This window comes from Pipistrellus hanaki (genome assembly GCF_964339955.1).
Source record: "Pipistrellus hanaki genome assembly, chromosome: 10".
NCBI classification, from domain to species: Eukaryota; Metazoa; Chordata; class Mammalia; order Chiroptera; family Vespertilionidae; genus Pipistrellus; species Pipistrellus hanaki.
Genome location: NC_140512.1, coordinates 42155800 through 42181452, shown reverse-complemented (window position 1 = coordinate 42181452; position 25653 = coordinate 42155800). Strand labels below are relative to the sequence as shown.

At 38.3% G+C, this 25653-nt stretch overlaps 1 protein-coding gene across 3 annotated transcripts in view; it reads left to right on the top strand.

The window, feature by feature from the left end:
* CUL1 (cullin 1) overlaps positions 1–25653 on the top strand; it is an 89594-nt gene that overhangs the window by 41382 nt on the left and 22559 nt on the right. For all 3 annotated transcript variants that reach the window (XM_084896508.1, XM_084896507.1, XM_084896506.1), the window contains exons 3-9: positions 7949–8123; positions 10088–10255; positions 13037–13087; positions 13295–13385; positions 14094–14257; positions 20216–20378; positions 21213–21343. In XM_084896508.1, the coding sequence (XP_084752634.1) occupies positions 7949–8123; positions 10088–10255; positions 13037–13087; positions 13295–13385; positions 14094–14257; positions 20216–20378; positions 21213–21343 (943 nt within the window). The remainder of the gene's footprint in view (positions 1–7948; positions 8124–10087; positions 10256–13036; positions 13088–13294; positions 13386–14093; positions 14258–20215; positions 20379–21212; positions 21344–25653) is intronic.

The window sequence follows — 25653 nt, the reverse complement described above, 5'->3', positions numbered from 1 at the left end:
AAATAAATAAATGAATGAATAAAGTATTCTAGTCTTGCTGTGTGTTTTTTTTCCATTTTTTAGTTTACTATACTTTTTATTATTGGGTTGTAGGAGTTGATTTAGGGTACCAGTTTTGTCAGATATGTTTTGCTAATATTTTCTCTCAGTCTGAGGCTTGCTATTCATTTTCTTATTGGAGTTCTTGGGTGAGCAGGTATTTTTTATTTTGAGAAAGCTTACTTTGTTTTATTTTTCTTTTTTAGTTATGTGACCTATAAGAAACCTTTGTCTAAATCACAAAAATACACTGTTTCTCTCCTAAAGCTTCATGGTTCGCACTTTTGCATTTAGATCTAGGTCCATCTTGAGTTAATTTTGTGTATGGTGTGAGGTAGGGCTCAAGGTTCATTTTTCCCCTCGGTGGCTATCCTATTACTCCAGTGTCATTAGTTGAAAAGACTCTCCCCCAATCAGTTGCTTTGGTGCCTTTGTTAAAATAACTGGTAATATAAGTGGTTCTGTTTCTAGAAGTGTTTCATTGAATTATTCATCCCCAAAAGGAATGATTACTGATTTGTAAAGTATTTTTGCGAGTGGAGGTGGGGGGTGCCCACTTGTCCATGGAAATCTTTTGCTGTCATTTCTTAATTACTATAGCATTATGAAAACCCTTGAAGTCAGATATTATTACATCTTCCAGCTTAATTCTCTCCTCTCCTGCCCCCCCAAGATTATTTTGACTATTCTAGGTTCTTTGCATTTTACTATATTTTATTTTCAGCTTATAAATTTCTAGCCTAAAAACTACTGGATTTATAATTGGGATTGTATTTAATTTTTTTTTAAAGTAAGTTCTATTGAGATATAACTCACATGCCACAAAATTATCCATTTAAAGTGTACATTTCAGTGTTTTTATTATATTCACAGACCTGATCAGCTATTACTACATTCAGTTTTAGAACATTTTCCATATCTAAAACAAAAACAAAAAAACTTTGTTCCCTTTAAACTCTCATACACTTACTCTCCCCACCTTCTACTAAATTACTTTCTGTCTCTATAGATATAAAGTCTATTCAGAACATTTTTAAAAATATATTTTATTGATTTTGTACAGAGAGGAAGGGAGAGAGAGAGAGATAGAAACATCGATGAGAGAGAGTCATCAATCAGCTGCCTCTTGCACACCCCTTACTGGGGATATGCCTGCAACCAATGTACATGCCCTTGACCGGAATCGAACCCGGGACCTTTCAGTTCCCAAGCTGACGCTCTATCCATTGAGCCAAACCGGTTTCGGCTCAGAACATTTTTTATAAATCTAATCATAATGTGGTGTTAAGGACTGAATTGTGTGCCCCCAAAATTTATATGTTGAAGCTCTAAACGCAATTTTAGAGTACTTGGAAATGTGGCCTTTGGCGGGGGGAGAGAAGTAAGATTAAATGAGGTCATAAGATAGGGACCTAGCCGGATAGGATTGGTGTCTTTATAAGAAGAGGAAGCGACACCAGAGAACTTTCTCTGAGAATACAGGGAGAAGGCAGCTATCTACAAGCCAGGAAGGGAGTCCTCACCAGAAACCAACCCTGATGGCACCATGGTCTTGGACTGATAGTCTGCAGAACTGCTCAGTGCTCTGATAGTGTCAACAGTAAGTATATGCTTCAGTGAAGGTTTCTCTGTGATGAATGCTTATAGGTATAATTAATTACCATATCAAAAAGGATGTAATTGAAGACTTTGAATATTTCTAATTTTATTACAGAGAAGTTGTAACTGTGTGCACTCTGACCCCCCTCTTTCCTCGCCCCTCCCCCCTCTCGCCCCCCCTCAGCGGATAGAAGCTCCCATTTTTCTGCATTTGGGCTACCATTGAGTTTGCTTTTTTTTCTTTAAACCTTTGTTAATTTAGTGGCTTCAGATTAATATGTTGCCAAGAAACAGAAGTCAGGCTGGACCAAATAAGCAAAAAAAAATTCCCTGGATGCAGAGTAAAGCTGGGTGCTGAGTAAGAATTATGAGCCGCTGTGGATTTATGGGCTTTTAAGGATCTTGATGAGAGGTGGGTTGGAAGATGGTGCCACACAGAAAAGTCAATGAAGCCTTGTGCCCAGGCAAGTGGTGGGAGCAATGCCCCTGTGTCCTTGGAAATCTTTAGTGAGGAAATGAGCTGGGAAACAAAGTTACTGACCCACTGTTCCGGGAAGGCAACGAGGAGACCATCTTGGGCTGAGTTCTGGATGTGAGGGTAGTATGAAAAGTCTGTCTTAAGAATTGGTCACTTCAGGTATGTTTGGGGTTTGAGTTTGTCTACCAACTTGTTCCAGGGTTTCTTCAAGCTCGAAATTAATGTGAAAACCACTGAAAGTGAGTTTTAAAAGTATATAATGTTACGAAGCAGAGGAGAGAGTTCACAGGAGCAAGTCAGCACATAGAGTGAACAGAACTGGAACCTCAGGAACTGCAACAAAAGGAACTTTAGAGAATAAGCGCCCCTAAGTATGTTAGAGACAATTAGTGATGTGCAGCATCAGAAATATGCAGAACAAAACACTATGGAGAATAAGATTTTTAAAAGGACCAGGAAATTGTACAGATGTAAAATAAAATCTTTAACAGTAACTAGCAAATGTGACACAGCTGAGAGAATCACTTAATCAGATGGTAGATTCAGGAAAATTAGGAAGTTTGAACAAAGAGAGAAAGTGATGGTGAATAACTGAAGAAATAAAATGAGATAGCGAAGGAAGGTGTCCAACATACATGTAGTAGAAAAGATAGGAGAAGATGGAACGGGGGGCTTCAGAGAAGATAACCCAAGAATTTATCAGAATTGATGAAAAGCAAAATAGGCACACCAGATTTTAAGGTGATTATATGAATACACGTAAAGTGTGTAATGCCAACATAATGAACTATAGTGTAACACGGAATATTGACCCATAAGAAAGGGCAAAGGGAGAAAACAAGCATAAAAAAAAGTAATTAGCTGAAATCAGTTTGGCTCAGTGGATAGAGCTTCAGCCTGTGGATCAAAAGATCCTGGGTTTGATTCCAGTCAAGGGCATGTTCCTTGGTTGCGGGCACATCCCCAGTACGGGGTGTGCAAAAGGCAGCTGATCAATGATTCTCTCTCATTGATGTTTCTAACTATCCCTCTCCCTCCCTCTCTGTAAAAAATCAATAAAATATATTTTTTTAAAAAGAAAAGAAAAATAATTAGAAAACACAAAATATGGTAGCTATTAAAACACAATTAGCAATATAAAACAATAAAATCTTAAAACCAAACTTGTCTATCAGAGATTATTAACTCAAATTTTTTAAAGTGAATTTTCAGTGGTGGTGAGCATAGACACAGCAAAACATTAAGACATGAAAATTGAAAGTAAGGCGTTAGAGTATAGATATTTGAAGAGAAGTCTATTGAATATGATAGTTTTCTAAGGCACTATTGTTAGGAGTAAACACATGTCTAATAAAAAGAACAAGTCACTGGGAATATAATTTCCATTTGTGTACTTGCTAATAAGGCCTCCAAATTTAAATGACATGTGGTAGAGAATTATAAGAGAAATTGTTAAGTCCATAATTGGATAGGGAGATTTCAATGAAAAATATGCAATACCACATTTAATAAACAGACATTACCATCAGTATAAAAGATTTTTTAAAAACATGTTTTTATTGATTTTTAGAGAGGAAAGGAGAGGAATAGAGAGATACATCATGTATCAGCTGCCTCCTGCATGCCCACTACTGGGGATCGAATCTGCAACCCTAGGCATATGCCCTGACTGAGAATCAAACCATGACCTCCTGGTCCATAGGTCAATGCCCAATCACTGAGCAACACGGGCCTGACCAGTATAAAAGATTTGAAAAACAGACTGACCAGCTTTCTCTGATGGGTCCCAGCAGTCAGAGAATGAATATTGCCTTCAAGCACAAAGAAAATCATATTTAGCTCTTAAGTCTCATCACATTTCAAAGAAACTGTCAAAAAGATAGCATCTTCTGATTAATTTTAAAATGAAAAGGGTTTTTATGGTAAAAAAAAAAAAAAAGTACACCTTTGAATCTAAAAAGTTCTAAATCACTTAAGAGAACTAATAATGGAAAAATAATGTATAACTAATATGGAAAACATATCAGCCCCTGGAGTTGCAGCCAAAGTGTTATAGAGGAGAAAAATCTGTAGTTTTCAAAGCTTTTATTAAAAAGAGCAAAGTGGCCGAGACCGGTTTGGCTCAATGGATAGAGCGTCGGCTTGGGGGCTGAAAGGTCCCGGGTTCGATTCCGGTCAAGGGCGTGTACCTTGGTTGCGGGCGTGTCCCCAGTAGGGGGTGTGCAGGAGGCAGCTGATCGATGACTCTCTCATCGATGTTTCTAACTCTCTATCTCTCTCCCTTCCTCTCTGTACAAAATCAATAAAATGTATTCAAAATAAATAAATAAGATAAATAAAAAGAGCAAAGTGGAGAAATTGCAATGCTAAACAATCAAAGCAAGGATTTATGGGGGTTGGGGAGCAAATGTAAAGAAATAAATTAAAAAGAACAAATATACAGTGATTAAAATTAATAAATCACACACAAGCTTCTTTAAAAAAAACTAATAGACAATCCTCTGGCAAAATTAATTATAAAAAAATATTTAAAATACAGCCTTTTTTTATTTTAAGAGAAGACTAAACAATTGGTCAGTCTAAAAATAGCAATACATAATAGTGGGAAAGGATAGACCATATAATGCACTGTGTGTGACCCATTGCTCATTATCATATTCAGTTGTATTGAAGATAGATTAGAAACCTCAATGTGCAAATCAAATTTAAAAGAAAATAGAATCATGCCAAAAATTGAACCCACCAAATGATCATTAACAACAAGAGAGTGGATAAATTGTTATAAATCTGTACTATGTGATATATTGCATACAGATGGAGCTGTCACATCTTAACAGGAGCAAATGTGCAAGTTACAACTTGTGTAATCTAAAGTTTGAAAACAAAATAATTTCATATATAGTTACACAGTAAAATAGAAAAACTTCCATAGAAATGATAGGCACCAAATCATGGGTATCTTTGCCCCTAGGAGCAGTGGAGGGAGGAGTGGATTACGGAGCAGTACCTAGTAATAATCAGTTATAACCTGTACCACCTTATTTCTTAAAGCATTAGGTGGGGTTTAGATGGAATGAGATGAGTGGGAAATAGTAAGATTTTTTTTTTCCAAATTGGGTCATGAGCTTCATTGTGTATTATAATCTGTGATTCTCTTTGCATTGGAAACATTTAACAAAATGATTCATTGTTTTAAGGCATAGGTGTTTTTTTTAATTATTATTACTAAGTTTGAGGAATTTGGGGAGGAGGCCACTAATACATATTTCTTTTAGCTTTTGGATTTTCTGTTGGAATATTCTGTTTCCATGTTTCCATAGAGATTAACTTTTTATATTGCTTTATTTTTTTAAAAATAAATTTTATTGATTGTTTGTATTACAGAGAGGAAGGGAGAGGGATAGAGAGCTAGAAATATCCATGAGAGAGAAACATCGACCAGCTGCCTCTTGCACACCCCTTACTGGGGATGTGCCTGCAACCAATGTACATGCCCTGACTGGAATCGAATCTGGACCTTTCAGTCCACAGACCGATGCTCTATCCACTGAGCCAAACTGTTTTCAGCACAATATATATTGCTTTAAATTACCTTAATTTATTAAAAATAGAAACTCTTTGTAAGTTTAAGATATTTTTTACTAAAATACTTTCAAATTATCAGATTTACGACTTTGGCCTTCTCCAAACAGATCAAAAAAACATTCTTCTGTATTTTCTTTGTTTTATGTTTCCAGTCTGTATATTTTCTTAGTCTGTTTATAATACACTAGTATTTTTTATATGGCTTATTTTTAAAATTTTCTCTTGCCGTAATATTACTGAAAAATCTATCTTTACCCACTGGCTTGAAATGTCTCTATGTAATAAGTTCGTAAAATATACCAGTAAAGATTTAAAATATATATATAAAGATATATATATATATTTTAAATATTGTTTTATTGATATTTTTCTACCAGAATCAGTGTCTATTAATTTTTTTCCAAGTAAAATACATGCTAATACATTAAAATAATATTAAAGGTTATAACAAAACTAGAGGCCTGGTGCACCTCAGCCTGGCCTGAGCCCTCTAGCAATCTGGGACCCCTCGGGAGATGTCAGACTGCCAGTTTCAGCCCGTGCAGACCACATCCCCTGAGGATGTAGTAGTGCATGAAGTGGCAGGCAGGCAGCTGGGGAGGAGCCTGAGCCCTGGCCAATGCTGTGCCTGAGCTCTGAGCTCTGCTTCTGGTGCTGTCAGTCAGCTGAGTACCACTCCTGCTGTGGGAGTGCACTGACTACCAGGGAGCAGCTCCTACTTTGAGCGACTGCCCCCTGGTGGTCAGTGCATGTCATAGCAACTGGTCAGCCTACCAGTCACTTAGGGTTTTATGTATATAGACTAGGAGCCCAGTACACGAATTCGTGCATCTTGAAAGGAACTGTGGGCTGCGAGGCTGCGGTGGGCACAGGGGCTGTTCTCAGCCCATCCTCTACACACCCACCCAGCCCCTCCCACCACAGCCCCCAGTTTCCTGTTTGCTTATAGTTTTATTCCTGAGGCTGCCAGGCGCCGGTAGCAGTTACAATTGGGGCCAGCACCAGGGACTACGGCACACGGGAGCAAAGAATTTTCAGTAACCACCAGAGGCTCGCCCAGTGACAGCGGCCAGCACCCCGCCTTGGTCTGGCTCCCCCACTCACCTGCTCCACTGCAGCTGAAGCCCTCCATGTTCTGTGCTCTGTCGCCTGCTGTTGACACCCACCATGTACCACATGTGCCCCCTGGTGGTCAGTGCACATCATAGTGGCTGGTTGTTCAATTGTTCTGCAGTTCGATCTGTTTGCATATTAGCCTTTTATTATATAGGATAGTGCTTCTCTTCCTCACCAACCCTCATTCCCATTCGCTCCACTGCCTCTCCCCAAAGGCACCTGTTTTAGACTTTGGCTGTTTCTTCTGTTTGTTGTTGTTTTTACACATCTCCATAATTCTCGATAGTGCATGTCCAGTTCTTGTGGCTCATCATTTCAGACACCTGCAACTTTTCTGTTGGAATAAGAGGATTTGGTCTCTTACCTGCCTTCTCTTCTGCTTTTTGTCCTTCACCCTCAAAATGTAGCTTTGTTTAAGTCTACAGATAAGTAATTTTAAAATAAAGTTTTGGTTATTTCTATATTTTTAATGTATGTTTCTGGAAATATAGCTAAGCATTATAATAGACTGTGATTATTACCTTTTTGTTTTTATTGAAGTAGATAATTGTGACCTTTCCTTTGTACCTGTTGCCTTTGCATACACTTGGGACAGTTTTCCTAGAGAGACTCTCATTAAATGATCTAGAAGGTCTAGTGTTTTCTTGGTGCCCTTCCTCCTGGACTTTCCCTCCTTCTCCTGGGCTGGCTGCTTGCAAGGCTTGCAGACAAATTTATGGAGCTGGTTCACTTTTACCTTGATTGGGATGTGAATAATGGGATCTCTTCACTCTAGATTTCATTAAATAGGCTTTGTTGCTACATTGGAAATGTAATGATACTGAGATATTTCATAAGAAAATACATTCAGCAGAAACTAGTTTGGCTCAATGGATAGAGCGTCAGCCTGTGGACTGAGAAGTCCCGGGTTCGATTCCAGTCAAGGGCATGTACCTTGGTTGCAGGCACATCCCCAGTAGGGGGTGTGCGAGAGGCAGCTGATCGATGTGCCTCTCTCATCGATGTTTCTAACTCTATCTCCCTTCCTCTGTAAAAAATCAATAAGATATATTTAAAAAAAGAAAAAATACATTCATATTGAACACTGTTCATATTGAGGGTGCATCTTGATTTCCTTAACTTTTGTCCAAGTCATGTTTATAACTACTGCACGAGTGTCCACCAGTCAAACCAAACACGGGGGGCTGGCGTCCCCCCGTCTAAATCGAAAAAGGGGCAGACGCCTGGAGGAGCGCAATTTGTTGGCTTGGAATTATACAAACGACTTAAAGAATTTTTGAAGAATTACTTGACAAATCTTCTTAAGGTAAGATGTTTGACATATATATTAAGCATTTCTAATAGAACATTAAAAAGATAGTGCAATAATCTAATTTCAGTGCTAAATCTTTCACTGTCATTTGTTCATTGTTTTCATCGTTGAGTTTGCGTGAGGGTGTTTTTTTAATTTGTTAAATTAGATTTTTGATACCCTTACACCTTAGTAATACTCTTTCCTTAAATTGCTAACCATTTTGTGGTTTGGCTGTTAGAAATTAATGAACTGTTTAATTTAAAGCATATAATTATGAATTCAAATGACCTATATTGTACTTGGAACCCAATGAATCAGAATGTACGTGTGATCGTGAGGTTTTCCAACCTTTAGTAACCATATTTTTCCTATGTGAATCTTGCCTTTTACATACGATCACGTGGTATATCTCTGAGCTACAATGAAATTATGCCCTCGGATAGGATGGGTTTCACTAGAACACCATTGCCTTCAAGTGTTGGTTCCTCTTGCTCTGAGCCTCTCGCTTGGGCAGCGATGGAGTTTTTCCCCTTCATCTTCTGCCTTTTTCTTCCCCAGTCTCCATCCTCTGTAGCAAAGGCAGTGTGATGCCTTCCATCCAGCCACAGGATGGGCCAGTGGCTCCTGCATCTGGTGCTACACGTATTACATAGAGTGAGTGAAGACATCTCTGCTCTTTACCCTGGGAATTGGCGTTCTGTGTATATATTTTTAAAGATTTTTTTATTTACACAGATAATAGGCAAAAATTTCGGCATACTCCTAAATTGTTTTGTTTTTTTAATATATTTTACAAGCTAATTGGAAACTTTAAACATTCTAACAGACTGTAATCGATTGACCACAGGTTATGAGTCTTAGATAGTATCCTTTTCATGTTTCCTGAACTGTATATCTAATGTCGTCTTACTGAAGCTACTGTGTCCTCGTTTTTATTAACAACACTGTAAAGTGAATACTGAAATTATTCTTTAATATTACAGTAAAGGACGTATTTTGTGTTGCATAAAGTATTTATAGCCATATTATCAGTGAGATTTTTGTCTTTTTTAAAAGGTCATATAGTATAATCCAGAATAGCTTAACTTTACATTTGATTTCTTATTATATAAGTTTAAATGAACAAAAGTGTGGTTGTATGACAATATGATCAGGTTTTCAGAGGGCTGCTGGATTGCTGTGGAACATACAGTGTGGGGCTGTTTCACATGAGGACCCTGAGTCCGGAGAGCAGTTACTGTCACATTCACGCAGGATCCCTCCCTCTGGCTCCACCTCTTGTGTCTCCTGTACAGCACTTCTCTGTGATTCTGCCATTTCATGCTCAGTGCTAAGGAATAGCACTCTGTAGATGTTATTAATACCTAAGAAACAATTCCAAAGTTTTCTTCAAATAAAAATTTGTGATTTAAGTTATAACTCAGTAAAAAATGATTTTGGTTAATGTAGTTTCCTCATGAAGTCTTGTTAACAAATTATACTTACTATAAAAATGTAAAAAAAAAAAAAAAAAAGCTTTAAATACTTATAATTTTTAAATAAACCTCATGAAGAAGGAAAATGAGTTAAAAAATAAATGGTATTGGCCCATGATCTAATGAATAGGACATGTTCATTTTCTAACAGAGAAAATATATCAAATGAATGATTTTGAGGTGAATTCTCCTTTGCTAACAAAAAAGAATTACTCTTTAAAATTGAGTGTTCTTTTTATGAGTGTGTATATATATTTAACAATGAGAAAAGGGCCAATTTGAAGTGAAATAATTTTTAATAAAATCCTTTCTTAAGTCCTCATGAGCCATATCCTTGTGAGAATTCAAATTAATGAGCATGTTTTTGTAAACAGAATAATTTAAAGAACCTATCTAGAGCCATATCCATCAATGTGTTTTAAAACAATGGTTGGTTTTAGTTAGCTTTTATCGTGTGCGACACAGTAGTCACTTTTAAAGCTGTAGTTCCCTTGTTTTCAGGATGGAGAAGACTTGATGGATGAGAGTGTACTGAAGTTCTACACGCAGCAATGGGAAGATTACCGGTTTTCCAGCAAAGTTCTGAATGGAATTTGTGCCTACCTCAATAGACATTGGGTTCGCCGTGAATGTGATGAAGGACGAAAAGGAATATATGAAATTTATTCTGTAAGCCTTCTTAGAACACTTTTCAAATGTCTGTTTTCTAAGTGATGTGTCATCTTTTCAGTGGGGGGATCTAGGCAAATGTTAACCTATTTTCAGAATAGTAGCTAATTTCTCATTTTAATTTATCAATAAATGACCCTTAGTTTGTGGCAAGTAGGGAAAAGGGTGAGTAAATTCACCCTGCACACTTCTGTGATTTCTCATTAAAAGTTCCTTCTTCATTGGTTGGATCAGCTGTCAGGTTTCACTGAAAGACTGAGTCCTGGTAGAGTCAGGCCCATCGGGACCTTCCCTGACACTCCAGCCAGGGTTGGAAACGGCTTCACAGAGAGGACTGTGAGATCCTTCTTTCCTCACTTCATACACTAACGTGATATCCAGTATGATCGTTGTAGAGTTTACAGTTGAGGGTGGTTGTTTTTTAAGACTGCGTGAAGATAAATTTTGAAACTAATTTAATTGTTAAATCACCTTCATTAATATGTTTCTTCAGTCAAGAAAGTTTTTTTGTGGTCCCCAAGCCTGCAGCATCACTTCACCTGGGAGCCTGTTAGTGCTAATTATTAGGCCTCAGCCCAGACTTAATTAGAAACTCTGGAGATGGGCCCACCAGTCTGTTTTAAAAGTTTCACTCTTTTCCTAATAATTCTTTTTTTCCTTTTTAATTATAAGAAGTTGTTGGTTTCATAAACTGCATAGGGGGGGGGGGGGGGTTCTTGGCTTCCTTTTAAGTCAACCACGGAAATAAATTAAAATTTGTTACTGACATATTGAAGTGATCCAGCAAGCATTTCCCCCAAGTTGGTTCCTCTGAGTCTCCTCTGGTTTGTGCTGGTCCTGCTTTCTTAGCTGCCTGGTCCTTCTTTCTTTCTCCCTTCTCTCTAAGGCTGTCTTAGTAGTAACTTAGGGGGGGGAAATGCTTGGAAAAAGTTATTTTTAAAGGTGTAGTATATCTTTCCTATAAATTCTCAGCCATCACATTGCATTTTCCCCACTGCCCACTGGTGGCCTTATTCTCTGATCAGAGAAGAACACTAGAGTACATGTTATTCATGCTTTATTAAAAACTAGAGGCCTGGTACATGAGATTTGTGTATGGGGATATGTGTTCCTCAGCCCAACCTGCACCCTCTCCAATCTGGGACCCCTCGAGGAATGTCTTACTGCCCATTTAGGCCCGACTCTACTAGGCCTGGTGCACGGGTGGGAGCTGGCTGGACACCATGTAGGGTGTCCCAGATCAGGGTGGGAGTTTCCTTGGGGCATGGGGCTGCCTGGGCCAGGGGCCTGTAGAGGTTTGCTTACCAGCCAGGCCACCAACCCCTCTCCCCCTCGCATCTCTTCCACCCGCCGGCGACCCAAACAGAGGCCTTGGTATCTGTGTAGCCTTGAATGGAGTTTAGGGCAGGCCAGGAAGTTTGGCTTCCTCCATCGCCAGGGAAACCCAAGCCTTCTGCTCGCTACATGGCCGCAGCCATTTTTGTTGGGATTTATTTATCTTCTATAATTGAAAGTTTATTGCCTTGAGTGGAGTGCATGGCCGGCCAGGGAGTGTGGGAAGCTTGGCTTCCTCCATTGCCAGCAAATCCAAGCCTCCTGCTCACTCCATGCTCCATGGCTGTAGCCATATTGGTCAGGTTAATTTGCATACTTGCTTCTGATTGGCTGGTGGGCATGGCTATGAACATAGTGGAGGTACAGTCAATTTGCATATTGCTCTTTTATTAGGACTAATAGCCCTGCGCAGGAATTTGTGTGCCAGTAGCTCGCTGCTGCCCTCCAGTTGCTCTCTGCCACTGCCCCGCCCTAATCCTGTCTCTCCCCTGTCCCCCCCTTCATAGCTTGCTGCCTTGCCCCTTCCTGTAGTGCTCCACTGCCCGCTCGTAGCCAGTAGCTTGCTTCTGCCCTCCTGTAGCTCCCTCTGAGCACTACCCCCTCATAGCTTGCTGTCCTATCCCCTCCTATAGCTCTTGGCCGCCCACTTGTAGCTTGCTACCCCACCCTCTTGCTGATTCGTGATCCAGTTATGCAGTCGGTTGTTTCCCTTCACAGTGTAATGATCATTTGCATATTACGTCTTTATTGTGTAGGATACTTTTATCTTAAATAGCACTTTTAGGGGTGTGTGTGTGTGTGTGTGTGTGTGTAAGTACTACTCAGTGAAAGTTCAGTATACAAATTAAATTTTTATTTAATTCAGAAAGATGTCTTACATAAACCCAGTTTTATCTTTGGTTGTATTTGGGGAAAATAAGACTGATAACATTTATGCTTAAGTGAGTTTCTCAACAGTGTAAATGAGCGTTACAATGCTTTAAATGTGAATATTATTTTAGCTGAATAATACCTCTCTTAACAAACAGTTTAAAATTCACGCATGAATTATAACTTTTTTTTGGAGCCTTTTTATAGTAACTTTCTGATATAACATTTTCTGATAAAAATGTGGACATTTTTTAAAGTTTTAAAAATTATCTTCATTAAGTGCGTTGTTAGGTCAAAACTTAAATTTGGCCCAGGGAATGTTATAGATTGCTTTACAGGTGCCTTTAAATTGATATGTATGTTCTCCTTAATCTCAATTTTTTTCTAAAGTGTGTGCTGTGTTGTGATGCTTCTTGGAACTGCTAACTCAGAGGCTCTGATTTCATCGTGATGACAGAGTTACTGAGTTATAATCTAGTATGACCTGGGGTCCCAGCTGATTCCTGTGACTTCAGTCTCAGAAAAACACAGTGAAAGTACACACATTTTACACATTTCCTTTTTCTTTTCATCCAGCTCGCATTGGTGACTTGGAGAGATTGTCTATTCAGGCCCTTGAACAAACAGGTACTGTTTGAGTGTATGCTGCTTTCCTTCTAAAACCTCTACAGATTTCATTTCTCAACCATTGTCTTCCTCTCTCTTTTGGAACATCTCAAGAGTATCTCTCATCTCACATTGTTTAATGGATTTAAATGTTTAAGAGATATGTAATAATACAATACATACTGTAGCCTGTAATCTACACATCTTTTTCCTGTGTCCTTTCTGAAGGTAACCAATGCTGTTTTAAAACTGATTGAAAAGGAAAGAAATGGTGAAACCATCAATACAAGACTGATTAGTGGAGTTGTACAGTCTTATGGTAAACAGTTTTCCTTTAATTTATTAAATGTTGTCATATCAAATGTCAGTTATAATAGTACTCCAACAGATTCATTTTAAAATACTTTATTATCAAGAATACAGGTAGCATTTACAAGGGTACTTAAAATTTTCTTGTAGTCTGTGTGATTCTATTTGATATTACCCATCATAAAATTGTTTGGTCCTTGTACCTTAAGGAAAATTTGATGCAATCGACATTTGAATTATTTTCTTTTCTGATCTCATGCTCAATTTATTGGATATATTATATGACAGTGTCATTAATGGAGCTCAATTATAAACAGAAATTTATATCAACTTGGAAAATTTAGATGGAAAAACCAGTAAAATAATACACTGTTTTTTAAAATGTGGATAGCATTGTATTTTTTTAAATTTAAAATTAGTCATTTTTATTATTTCTACACTGTCAGGAAATATCAGAAGTTTTCTAAAGAAGCTTCATGATAACTTTAAAGCATGCCTGGCCATTGGTCAGAATTACTTCCTTTTGTATGTCTTGTATTGTTTTCCATTTTTTATTTTATGGAAACAGTGTACTTTAATACTAGTGAATAACAGACTTTTTGTCCTGCCATTTCACATTTACCTTTTAAGCATAACTTAAACTGGATGCTACACCTAAGTATATTCTGTAAAATATAAAAAACAGGATAATTGAAATATACTTCATATTTCTTTCTAGTGGAATTGGGGCTGAATGAAGATGATGCATTTGCGAAGGGCCCTACGTTAACAGTGTATAAAGAATCCTTTGAGTCTCAGTTTTTGGCTGATACGGAGAGATTTTATACCAGAGAGAGTACCGAATTCTTGCAGCAGAATCCAGTTACTGAGTACATGAAAAAGGTGAGCTTCAACACCATACCTTCAATGAAAATTACTGCTGTCAGAGGAATTCTTCTCTTTAGTATGTTATGTGCAATTCCTGGCAGTGTGACTGTGTGTTTATGGCAGGTGCAAACGCTTCTGATTGGCCTAGGAGCTTTTGTAAATTAGTTTAATAATCACAACTCAGTGCTGTCTTCACTGTTCTAATGAGAGAAGCATAATAGCTATATGACTTGTATGTTTTGCACTGTTTCTCCTGAATGTATCTCGACATTAGTGGGAACCACAGTCTCACCAGGTTGAGAGAAAATAAGTTCTAAACAAATAGTGTCAAATTTGCAGATTTTAAGCTTCGCTTTTTTGTTTATAAAATATCCCCTAGCCCTAGCTTGTTTGGCTCAGTGGATAGAGCCTCAGCCTGTAGACGAGAGGGTCCCGGGTTCAGTTCCATTCAAGGGCACATGCTCAGGTTGCAGGCTCGATCCCCAGTAGGGGGTGTACAGGAGGCAGCCAATCAATTATTCTCTCATCATTGATGTTTCTATCTCTGTCTCTGTCTCTTTCTCTCTTCCTCTCTGAAATCAATAAAATATATATATATTTTTAAAGATCCCCTAATAATTTGCGACACAGGCTTTCATTCTATGTTAGAGGAGAGACTCTCTTAAAACCGTGGAACCCAGTTCTTGTGCAGGAAGTCAGAATGGGCCTGGATCATGAGCCATCTCTGTACCAAGTGAGGTTATGGTGAAGTTCTTGTGTGATTGTTCCTTGTTCTCTTTGGGTGATCCAGGTATCTTAGATTGATATTGTGAGGAGTAACCCAGGTCCAGAGTTAGTGAACTTTCTGCAAAGGGCCACATAGTCAGTGTTTTAGACTTCGTGCAACTTGTGGTCTCCATGCAGCTGTTCAGCTCTGATACTGTGGTGGAAAAGCAACCATGGCAACTTCAACACTGATGGGTGTGGCTGTGTTCCAATCAGACTTTACTTAAGGGCAGGGTTTGGCTCCACCGATACGTACAAGACATACAAGGAGATTTCCAGGGAATCAGAGGCCAACAGTGTCTGCTGTGTGCTTTGCCCCGGGTGCTCTTTTCCCGGGAGAGCATGTGGACTACAGACGCAATTCTTCTGCAAACTGAGATAGAAAGCTAGTAAGGCAGCTTAATAAGACCAGAAGAAGCTCCCTCATGAAGCCCTGCCCACTAGTTTGTGATGTTCTCCTTGTATTTCCTATAGGGTTGTGATTATAAGTAGGCCTTAGAAGTCTGACATTGAAAATCCTTAACAAATTTCTGATATCTCACAACCTAACAAAAACAGAACTCTTCAAAAGTATTGTACTTGGAGTTGTAATAGTTCTTTGTTTATATTTGTGGGTTAAGTCAGATTTTGTAAGCTGACCTGGAATCTAACCAGCTTGTCCAGAGTTTCAAACAGCTGCTTGCAAATGGACTTTTGAAACATAATCTGTTTTGAATCTGAGCATTGCCTGTTATTTCATTTTATTTTGGCAGTGTATTTTTTATAAATACATCTTTTACGGAACTCCACTATTTATGGTGAGTCTTTTTAAATGGTGCATGTTTTAAAAATGGGGCCATTTATTTATTACTCACACATCCACAGCAGCGGGTGAGCCCTGTTCTTTCCATGAACTTTGACGTGGACTGAGGTCCTACCAGCACCGCCCTGAGGAGAAGTGTAGTATCCTGGTGCAAGGAAATCGGTTTTTTAGACCATAAGCATGCCCCAAGCAGGGCCTTTGTTAATCCTTACCTGAGGATATTCTTTCATTGGTTTTTTTGGAGAGAGTGGAAGGGAGAGGAATAGACACAGACAGAGAAATATCGGTGTGAGAGAGGCACATTGATTGGTTGCCTCCCATACACACCTGACCAGGGCCAGGGAGCAAGCTTGCAACCAAGGTACATGTCTTGACCAGAATCAAACCCGGGACCCTTCAGTTCGCAGGCCAACGCTCTATCCACTGAGTTGGACTGGCTAATGCGGCAGTTCATTTTTAAAATTAGGCATGGGCCCTAGCCAGCTTGGCTCAGTGTATAGAACATCAGCCTGTGGATTGAAGGGTCCCAGGTTCGATACCAGCCAAGGGCATATGCCTGGATTGCAGGCTTAATCCCCAGGGGGGCTGTGCATGAGGCAGCCGATCAATGATTCTCTCTCATCATTGATGTTTCTCTCCTCCTCCCTTCAATCAATAAAGAAACATATTTTTAAAATATAATTTAAAAAATAGAATAAAATTAGGCATGGAACCAATGGCAACGTGAAGAGCAAAGATTTGTAATGGCCTGGGTGTTTCAACCCAGTATGGGCCTGCCTTCCGGGTTTTCTTAGAGTGGATTTCTTTCTAGAGGATTAAAGATTTGGTCTAAATCGATTAGATCTTATCAAACATGATTTTCATCACATCCAAGAAGTCCTTATGCATAGAATCTGAGAGCGATAAGTTGCAATTAACTACTATGCAAACAGTCCTGCTCTTACCTACACATAACCTTGCGTCTCAAAACTGGGCTATAAGTCTAGTTTTAAATCCCCACTCAACCATTTACTAGGTAGGGGATTGACTTTAATCTTCTGTTTCTCAGATTCTTCATCCTTAAAATGGGAATAATAAGCTATTGCAGATATACGCGTTATATTTGGCAAACAGCAAAGCATGATGTGATTGTAACTATACCTGTGCATTGATCAAAATCTCCATATGTCTGGATGTGTGCAATACCACAAGATAAAAAGTGGTCAATTTTATTCAGTGACTTAAGGTGGAATTATGTTTGTATTACAATGTGCTACCAGGAAATAGAATATAAAACTAATGAACAATACTGAGATAAAGCATGAATATCGAGAAATTCGTGTTCTGCTTTCAGCAGCCAAATTGGACTGCATGTCCACATACTCTGGGGGTCTCTGTCCCCTTTCTGTGTTATGAGTGGAAGGTCTGGAGGATCTTTGGCTTTTCTTTCTAAGGAGGCTTCAATGAAGGAGCAACCCTGAGCCACATCAGTATTTTATTTAGATATATGTAAAATGCATATAAATTAGGCATGGGTCCTAGCTACCTTGGCTCAGTGGATAGAGCATCAGTCTGTGGATTGAAGGGAGGAGAGAGAGAGAAACATCAGTGATGATAAGAAAGAATCATTGATCGGCTATCTCCTGCACTCCCCCTATTGGGGATCAAGCCCGCAACCCAGGCATGTGCCCTAGACCAGAATTGAATCTGGGACCCTTCGGTCCACAGGCCAACATTCTATACGTTGAGCCAAACCGGCTAGGGTGCCACATCAGTATTTTAATGTATCTTGCAGTCTTGCCATTGAGACTAATCTGAGCTACAAAAATATCTCTGACTACTCTAGGTTTCTAATGTCATTTTTAAAATTTTTCAACCTTTTTCATCTCATTGCATACGTGTACTAATTATTAAAATTCTGCAGGACGCCAAAAAATACATTTTTTGCTGATCTGACACAATAAAATAGGTATAATTTCAGGCAGTTTTCTTTATGTTGGTTGTTGTCATTTTTTAAAATTTGACAGTCAAAGAGAAAAGAGATTGGTCTCCTTGACTAAATAGTCAAGTATTGGCGTGTTGTTGTTTTTTGTTTGTTGGTTGGTTTATTTAAATATATTTTTATTGATTTCAGAGAGGAAGGGAAAGGGAGAGGGAGATAGAAACATCCATGATGAGAATCACTGATAGGCTGCTTCCTGCCCTGCATACATCCCCACTGGGGTCGAGCCTGCAACCTAGGCATGTCCTCTGACCGGTAATTGAACTGTGGCCTCCTGGTTCATAGGTTGGCGCTCAAACCAATGAGCTATGCCAGTGGGCAAGTATTGCATGTTTTTTAAATTTTACAGCACATGGGTTGAAAATTGTTGTTTCAACCTTTTTGTTGTTGTTTTTACTGCAAACTGATTCTAATAGAATTATTAGGGACAGGATAGTTATACTTAGTCATTTTGAATTTGATCTTGGTATTCTAATATACTTTCCTCCAAGTATAGTCACAATCAAGAGCTTAACTTAAAATCAACAAAGAATGTCCTGCCTAAAACCTAATACTACAACAATAAAAAACCTAGTCCCTTAGTTTCTTTATTTGTGTATAAAGTAAGTGATTGCTGTGGCCCCTTAGGTACCAGTTACGGTTCCCTTCCCTGTGGGCTGCTGCAGGAAGGGCCTATAGAATCCTTCCACTTTGTAGACCAAGAGGTGGGGAGCCTATGCCCCCAGAATAAATCAGCCCTGTTTGGGAAGGGATAAAAGGTTGCTGCTAGAGAAGGCAAAGTTTTTAAGAGATGGATTTTTGCTGCCCAAAGTGGTTTTTCCAGGAAATGGTTTAATTTCAAACAGAAAAAGTGGCACTTTGGGGTTTACATGTCCTGTATTTCATCAGCTTTAGCTCTTCATATATCGGCTTAATAAAACATTAGATAGGAGGCAGCAGGTTCTTGATGTAGAACTTCTGAATTCAAGCACATAAAGATCTACCTTTTTTTTTTTTTTAAAATAACTTTGTAATCAGAAAAAACACACGTTAACTATAGACTTTCTGGGAGATATTGTTTAAGTAAAACAAATGTATAAGCCTGGGACACTATTACTAATTATGAATACTAAATCAAATTGGGATAATGCTCTCAGGTTTTTTGTAACCTCTTTTTTTCAATAATGATCTGTTATATTAGTATTACCTTTATGTTTATTTTACTGAAAAATGGTATTTCATTAACCAAATATGCTATAATTTAATTACCTCTTATTAAAAACTTGAAGTTTTTTTTTTTTATTCATTTGTAAATTGTTTCTTCCTTTTCCTTTCCCATGTTTTTATTTGGCTATAATCATTGATTTTTTTTAGATAGGAAGCATTTAGATATAATGATCTTTTTCGGAGATCATTATACATTAAGGATATATTAAGAATATTGACCTTTGATACATACTACAGATACTTTTCAAGTTTATTGTTCACAATTAACTATTTAGAATGTACATGGATCTAACTTCTGTAGTTTAAACAGTTTTCTCATTGTTACTAAGTCTAATTGTTTTTATTTTAATTTAATTTTATTTTATTTTATGGGGGTTTTTTTGCTCTTGGGTGTTTATTCTTCCAGTTGAATTTTTTCAGAGTTGTCCAAAATTATGCCATATTTAAAAATCATTTGGAGAGTATTAGCATTCTTATAGTACAAAATATAGTTTTTGTCTCTCTTATTTCAGGTCACCTGAATAATTTTAAGTTTTCATTAAAATATCTTTTTTGTTTTGGTAATTTAGTAGTTCCTCTGTGAAACCTTACAACGCACATATTTTTGGTGTGGTGTATTGTAAAATTTATCACTTTGATTCATTTTGCTATTCTGTTAAATTGTATCTTTGTGTTTTTCTTTTTGAAGGGCAATATGAGAAATTGAGATTCATAAGTAATTCAGTAGATTTCAGTGGTGCATAAATTTAATGATTGGCCAGAGGTTGGCCGTAATGTTTTTCTTAAAATTTAAAAATATATATGTTTTTACTAATTATTTCCATGTGGTCATTTCTACTGCAAGTAGCTTCCAGTCAAAAGTAGTGGTTCTTGGTGTTCTACATATAGGAAGCATATAGGTTCTCAGTGTCAAATAGAGGGTTACCTCCAAAAGTGAAATGCCACACGTAAGAGGAAGAAAATGGATCATTATAATCTCATTAAGTCATTAAAAGAGGAGTTTGAAGGGGAAATGTTATAATACAGAGAAAATGGGACACATCGGTGACCCCTTAAATATGGCTGGGATTCATCCTAAAATCAAAGTACCTCCCCCCCCCCCTTTTTTTTTTAGATAGTATTTTATTAGAATATGTTTGTGAGTTTTAATGTGCCCTTTCCATGTAATAGTTTAAAATAAAAAATAAATCAGACCTCTCACTTGAATTATCTCCTCCAGGCAGAGGCCCGTCTGCTCGAGGAACAACGGAGAGTGCAGGTCTACCTTCACGAAAGCACTCAGGACGAGCTAGCAAGGAAGTGCGAGCAGGTGCTCATCGAGAAGCACCTGGAGATTTTCCACACAGAGTTTCAGAACTTGCTGGATGCTGACAAAAACGAAGGTGAGCCTCTGCGACTCCAAACCTGTAGATGCTTATTACAGTCTGTGGTTTTGAAAGTGGAATTCTTGACTCAGTCGGTTTTAAAAAAGATTGAGTGTCTACCTTTTTGTGTATTGATTTTGGTCCTCTGGAGAGTGTTTTGGGTATGACTTGGGGAAGAGCATCTTTTCATGTTTAATTTGAAATATAGCTTGTTCTACAACTTTAGCATTAAATGATATCACCCCCAATTTCTTCTTGAATATTTTTCTTTTGGAAATTCTTCAAGATGAAAAGGTGATTGATTGTTCTGCCTTTTTCTTATCCCTCCCATATTTTACTGGGATATGTTAAGAGCTCAGTAAAAGATTGATTTGGGGATTTTGGATTTTTCTTGTTTAAACTAACCATAAACTAACCATATGCCATACATATAATAAATGAGGAATTTTGGGGCCCTTTTGTGACCCATTTGTTTATATAGTTGAGATGAATATTTGTATCTCCTTAAATTATTCATTTTGTACAACAAATGTGTGAGTGCCTATTATGTGCTAGGCATAAATTTTATTTCAATGCTTAGGAAGTATCAGATGTTTCCTGACAAAAAGATTTTTTCTATTATGTTAGTGGATTCTTACAGTAAGGGGGAAATAAAACTCTTATAAAAGCATGACTTCATTGTTACTGCTAGCTAAATATGCATATGTTAAATACAAAATATTTTATTGTAATTAAGTCTACAGTATGGCTATCTTATTTCAGGGTATTGTACATCTCAGTATAAACACATACTTAGTGGGGTGGATATGCAGAGTTTGCCTCGGTGCATAAAGGTGTGCCTTTTTCTTTCAGATTTGGGTCGCATGTATAATCTTGTATCTCGAATCCAGGACGGCCTAGGAGAATTGAAAAAACTTTTGGAGACACATATTCATAATCAGGGTCTTGCAGCAATTGAAAAGTGTGGAGAAGCTGCTTTAAATGTAAGTACTATCTAACAGAACTGCAGTTGGGCCTACGCGTCTCCACGTGTGAACTGCAGGTGTGTGCAGTGTCTTTGTTCACTAGACTCCCAGAGAGAACCTCGTGTGGCTTTTCAAAGACGGTTCACAACACGCATGTAGTCATCGCCTCCAGAAATGCTTCTCTGGCGCTTTTTAGGCATTAAGGATATCATTTCTTTATGTATTTTTTCCTTTATGTCTTCTCACTATTACATTCTATACACAGGAGATTCTTTCATAGAAAGAACAGGCTCTGTCCCTCACAGGCCAAAGCCTGGGCCTTTCAGGAACTTTGACCTGAGAACTGCTCTCCATTGAGGGTCATAGGGCTGTTTGTCCTGGAAAGGCCCAGAAATGGATAGCATTTCTCCTCCACTCTCCCTGCCGCAGGAGGTGCATAGAATATTCCTTCTAGATTACCTTATAATTCAAGTAATAATGTTACACAGGAAGTATCTATTTCTGAGACAGGTATGTTGTTTTCCCTATTGTGAACTTTAATAGTGTTTGGGAGAACTAATGGGAAAAAGTTTCTAAAACATAGTGCTATGTCTGTATCAAATAACTTTTCATCTCTCTGATTTTATTGTTTTAATTATTTTTTACCATACTCTTTTTTTAAAATACGTTTTTAAATTTTTTTATGTCCCTGTATCTTTGGAAGACTCCTTTTCCACTTTTTAAAAAAAGTATATTTTTATTAATTTTTTTTCTTTTTTTTTTTTCTTTTTTCTTTTCTTTTTTTTAGAGAGAGAAGAAGCAAAAGAGAGAAACATCACTGAGCTGACGGCTGCCCCACACACACCCTCTACTAGGGATTTGCCCTGCCCAGTAATCGAATCAGTAACCTCTTAGTGTATGGGAGACAGCGCAACCACTGAGCCACACCAACTGGGCTTTCTTTCCCATCTTTAATTATGGGGGTTGCTGCCTCACTCTGTCATATCTTTGTCTTTTTAGGGGGAATGAATGTAAACCCCTTCTTGTAGGTTTATGAAATAATTAATTTTACACTTACAAGATGGGAAGGCACTGGCTTAATAGTGGGTTTTGTGAAAAAGGTCTCCAGGTTTTAGTATAAGTTTAAGAATGAAGTCCTAGCCCTGGGACATGAGTGGTGTGGCAGTGGGGCTATTGAGTGCAGACCAGGACAGCCTGTCCAGGTGCAAATGCCAACACACACATATACACACACACACACACACACACACACACACACACCCTAGTCCCGTCCCGTTCCTCCCCTCCCCCGGTACTAACTGGGATCTTCCAGTCAGTTTAAAAAGAAATGGAAAAATATAGTGACTATGTAAGAGGTTTTATGAATAAAATAGTTGTAATGTGGTGATTCCATGTGCTCAGCAGTAATGACTGTAGTTTTTACCATTGTATACAATTTTAATGTTATAAACTTTTCTTGCATCTTGACATTCCTTATTGCAAACTAAGTGTTACTTTTTAAAGGGCTTGATATACACATACATGTGCACATACATACATTCATACATGTGATTCAGAAGGGGCTAACAATGAACATACTGTTTCAGTAATGTAAGGTGTTTTCACAGTTACTAAATCAAAGCTCAACTTAGTTGTATGGGCACAGAGACAAGTTAAAAGCCAACTTTCCTTGAAATGAGTTCAGTTCTGAGTCTGTTCGGATGTGGATTAGAGGAGTTCAGATAAATGAAGCAAGTTTGCTTTGCCACATAAACTGTTGTATATTAGATGTGAGGCTGGCCTCCGGGCACTTGTGTTCTAAGTGAATATAATTAGGTTAAAAATAAATTGCTTTTTTGTTTTCATAAAAGAATGGGATATTATTTCTAATGTCTGTCTTTTCCAAACCAGAGTAAGGGCCTAGATTGGAGAAATAATCATTGGTATTTCTCAAATACTATTGTTTTCTTTTTCATTTGGATGTAGTTAGCTGATATGGTCAGTGAGTCTTGAATCAGATGTTTAGTTTTTCATAGCCAGTTAAAGCAAAAGTCCAGGTTCTGGGTAAATTTTTTTTTCTATTGGTGGAAGCTTCATCTGCCAGCAGAAAACGGCACAAAGAAACCAGCAGTTATATTTTACTAGAAATTAAGCTTTTAAATAGTACTTTTATTACTTAAAAGTCATTAATTTATTAACATGAATTCAAAAACCTAAACAAGGTTTTCCCCCTAAAGAGCAATTGTATAAAGAGTAATTGTGAACATATATTGCATCTGCCTTAACTTTCAAAAGTCAGATTTCTTTTTTAACACGTTATTGATTGTAGTTATTATTTCCAGGATAACTTTTTTTTTTTAATTATATTTTATTGATTTTTTTACAGAGAAGAAGGGAGAGAGATAGAGAGCTAGAAACATCGATGAGAGAGAAACATCGACCAGCTGCCTCTTGCATACCCCCTACCGGGGATGTGCCTGCAACCAGTGTACATGCCCTTGACCGGAATCGAACCTGGGACCTTTCAGTCCGCAGACAGATGCTCTACCACTGAGCCAAACCGGCTTCGGCTCCAGGATAACTTTTTGTTGTTATTCCTCATCCAAGGATATTTTTCAATTGATTTTTTTTTTAAGAGAAATTTGGAGGTGGTGGGTGTAGAAACATTAATATGAGATACATCAATTGGTTGCCTCCTGCAAACGCCCCATTCTTTACCAGGAATTGAACCTGAGACCCTTTGGTGTGAGTGCTGATGCTCTACCACTGAGCCCCACCAGCCAGGGCTATGAACCTTTTCTGTTGGACTCATGAAGCTGTTTTATTTGTTGTTGTTTTTCCCTAGTAAAGAAACATTTTTCTTTATGAAAACAAGTACCTCTATTTTCTTAAAAGGAAGTTTTTTTCTCCATGAATTTTTGTTTTATTCTCTTATTTCTGAAGTCTCAGTGGACTCACAAGTTTGCAGGGCCATCTGACTGGTGCATGGGTGCTGGCACAATCTCCAGGTCTGAGTTATGCTGCTGCCTTCATTAACATGATGGGGAAGTGCTCCAAACTTGAAGAATCTCAAGAAAGAGCATGTGTACCCAGTGCTTAGCCTGACACATAGTAGGTGTTTAAATACTTGTAAGAAAGAATTAATACAGCTGCTAAATTACAATTTTTTTTTTGTAAATTACAATTTTCAATGGGCATTAATTTTCATCACATCTGTAGTAAAATGTAGAAGATATGTTGTGACACAAGCCATGATTTTTTTCCCATAACCCACTGATGCTGAAAAAAAGCCCAGTAGATTGTTTGAATTAGTAAAAAAAATCATTATAATTATTGTACACTAGAAGCCCAGTGTACGAAATTCATGCACAGGGAGAGGGAGAGTGTCCCTCAGCCAAGCCTGCACCCTCTCCAGTCTGGGACCCCCCAAGGGATGTCTGACTGCCCTCTCACAATCCAGGACTGCTGGCTGCCAACCGCTCACCTGCCTGATTGCCCCTAACTGCTTCTGCCTGCCAGCCTGATGACCCCCTCACTCTCCTGCTAGCCCGATCGACTCCTAACTGCTCCCCTGCTGGCCCAATTGCCCCTAACTGCCCTCCCCTGCCAGATTGGTCACCCCCAACTGCCCTCCCCTGCTGGCCCTGTCACCCCTAACTACCCTCCCTTATCAGCCTGGTTATCCCCAACTGCTCTCCGCTGTCAGCCATCTTGTGGCGGCTATCGTTGACCACATGGGGCAGCCATATTGTGTGGAGTGACTATCAATTTGCATATTACCTCTTTATTATATAGAAGATACATAACTCAGAGGGCCAACAAATGTTACAGATAAAATTGAAATCATTATTTTCATTAATTCAACAAGCACTTATGACATTCCTTAATACGAAGCATCTCCATTGAAATGCCTCTCATTGAATCCCCATGACTTCATTTCCAGTTGGCTGTATTTAGTTGACTGGTTCATTTCAAACACACGTCTTCCTTCCTCTGATTGTCAGCACAAAGGTGGCAACTGGGTAGGATGTCCCTTACCCCCTGCTTTCTCCTTGGCCTATGGCAACATTAATCTAATATGGGATAATTTCCTACTGAGTCTGAACACCAGTCAAGAACTCTCTCAAACCAGGAGGCAGCCTGCCTATCACCTGGCGCAGCAGCAACTTGTCTCAAGTCTGTCCTTTCTGAGGAGTCAGAGTGTAGACGTGGCATTTCCTGGCTCTCTGAGCATTTTCTTTCCAGTCCCAAAGGTGCCATCTCAGGCTGGCCCTATTACTTCATCTCGTCAATGGTCTTTCATCTCCCCCATTCCTGTTTATTCCTCATAACACTGAGCAGTTTGTTTG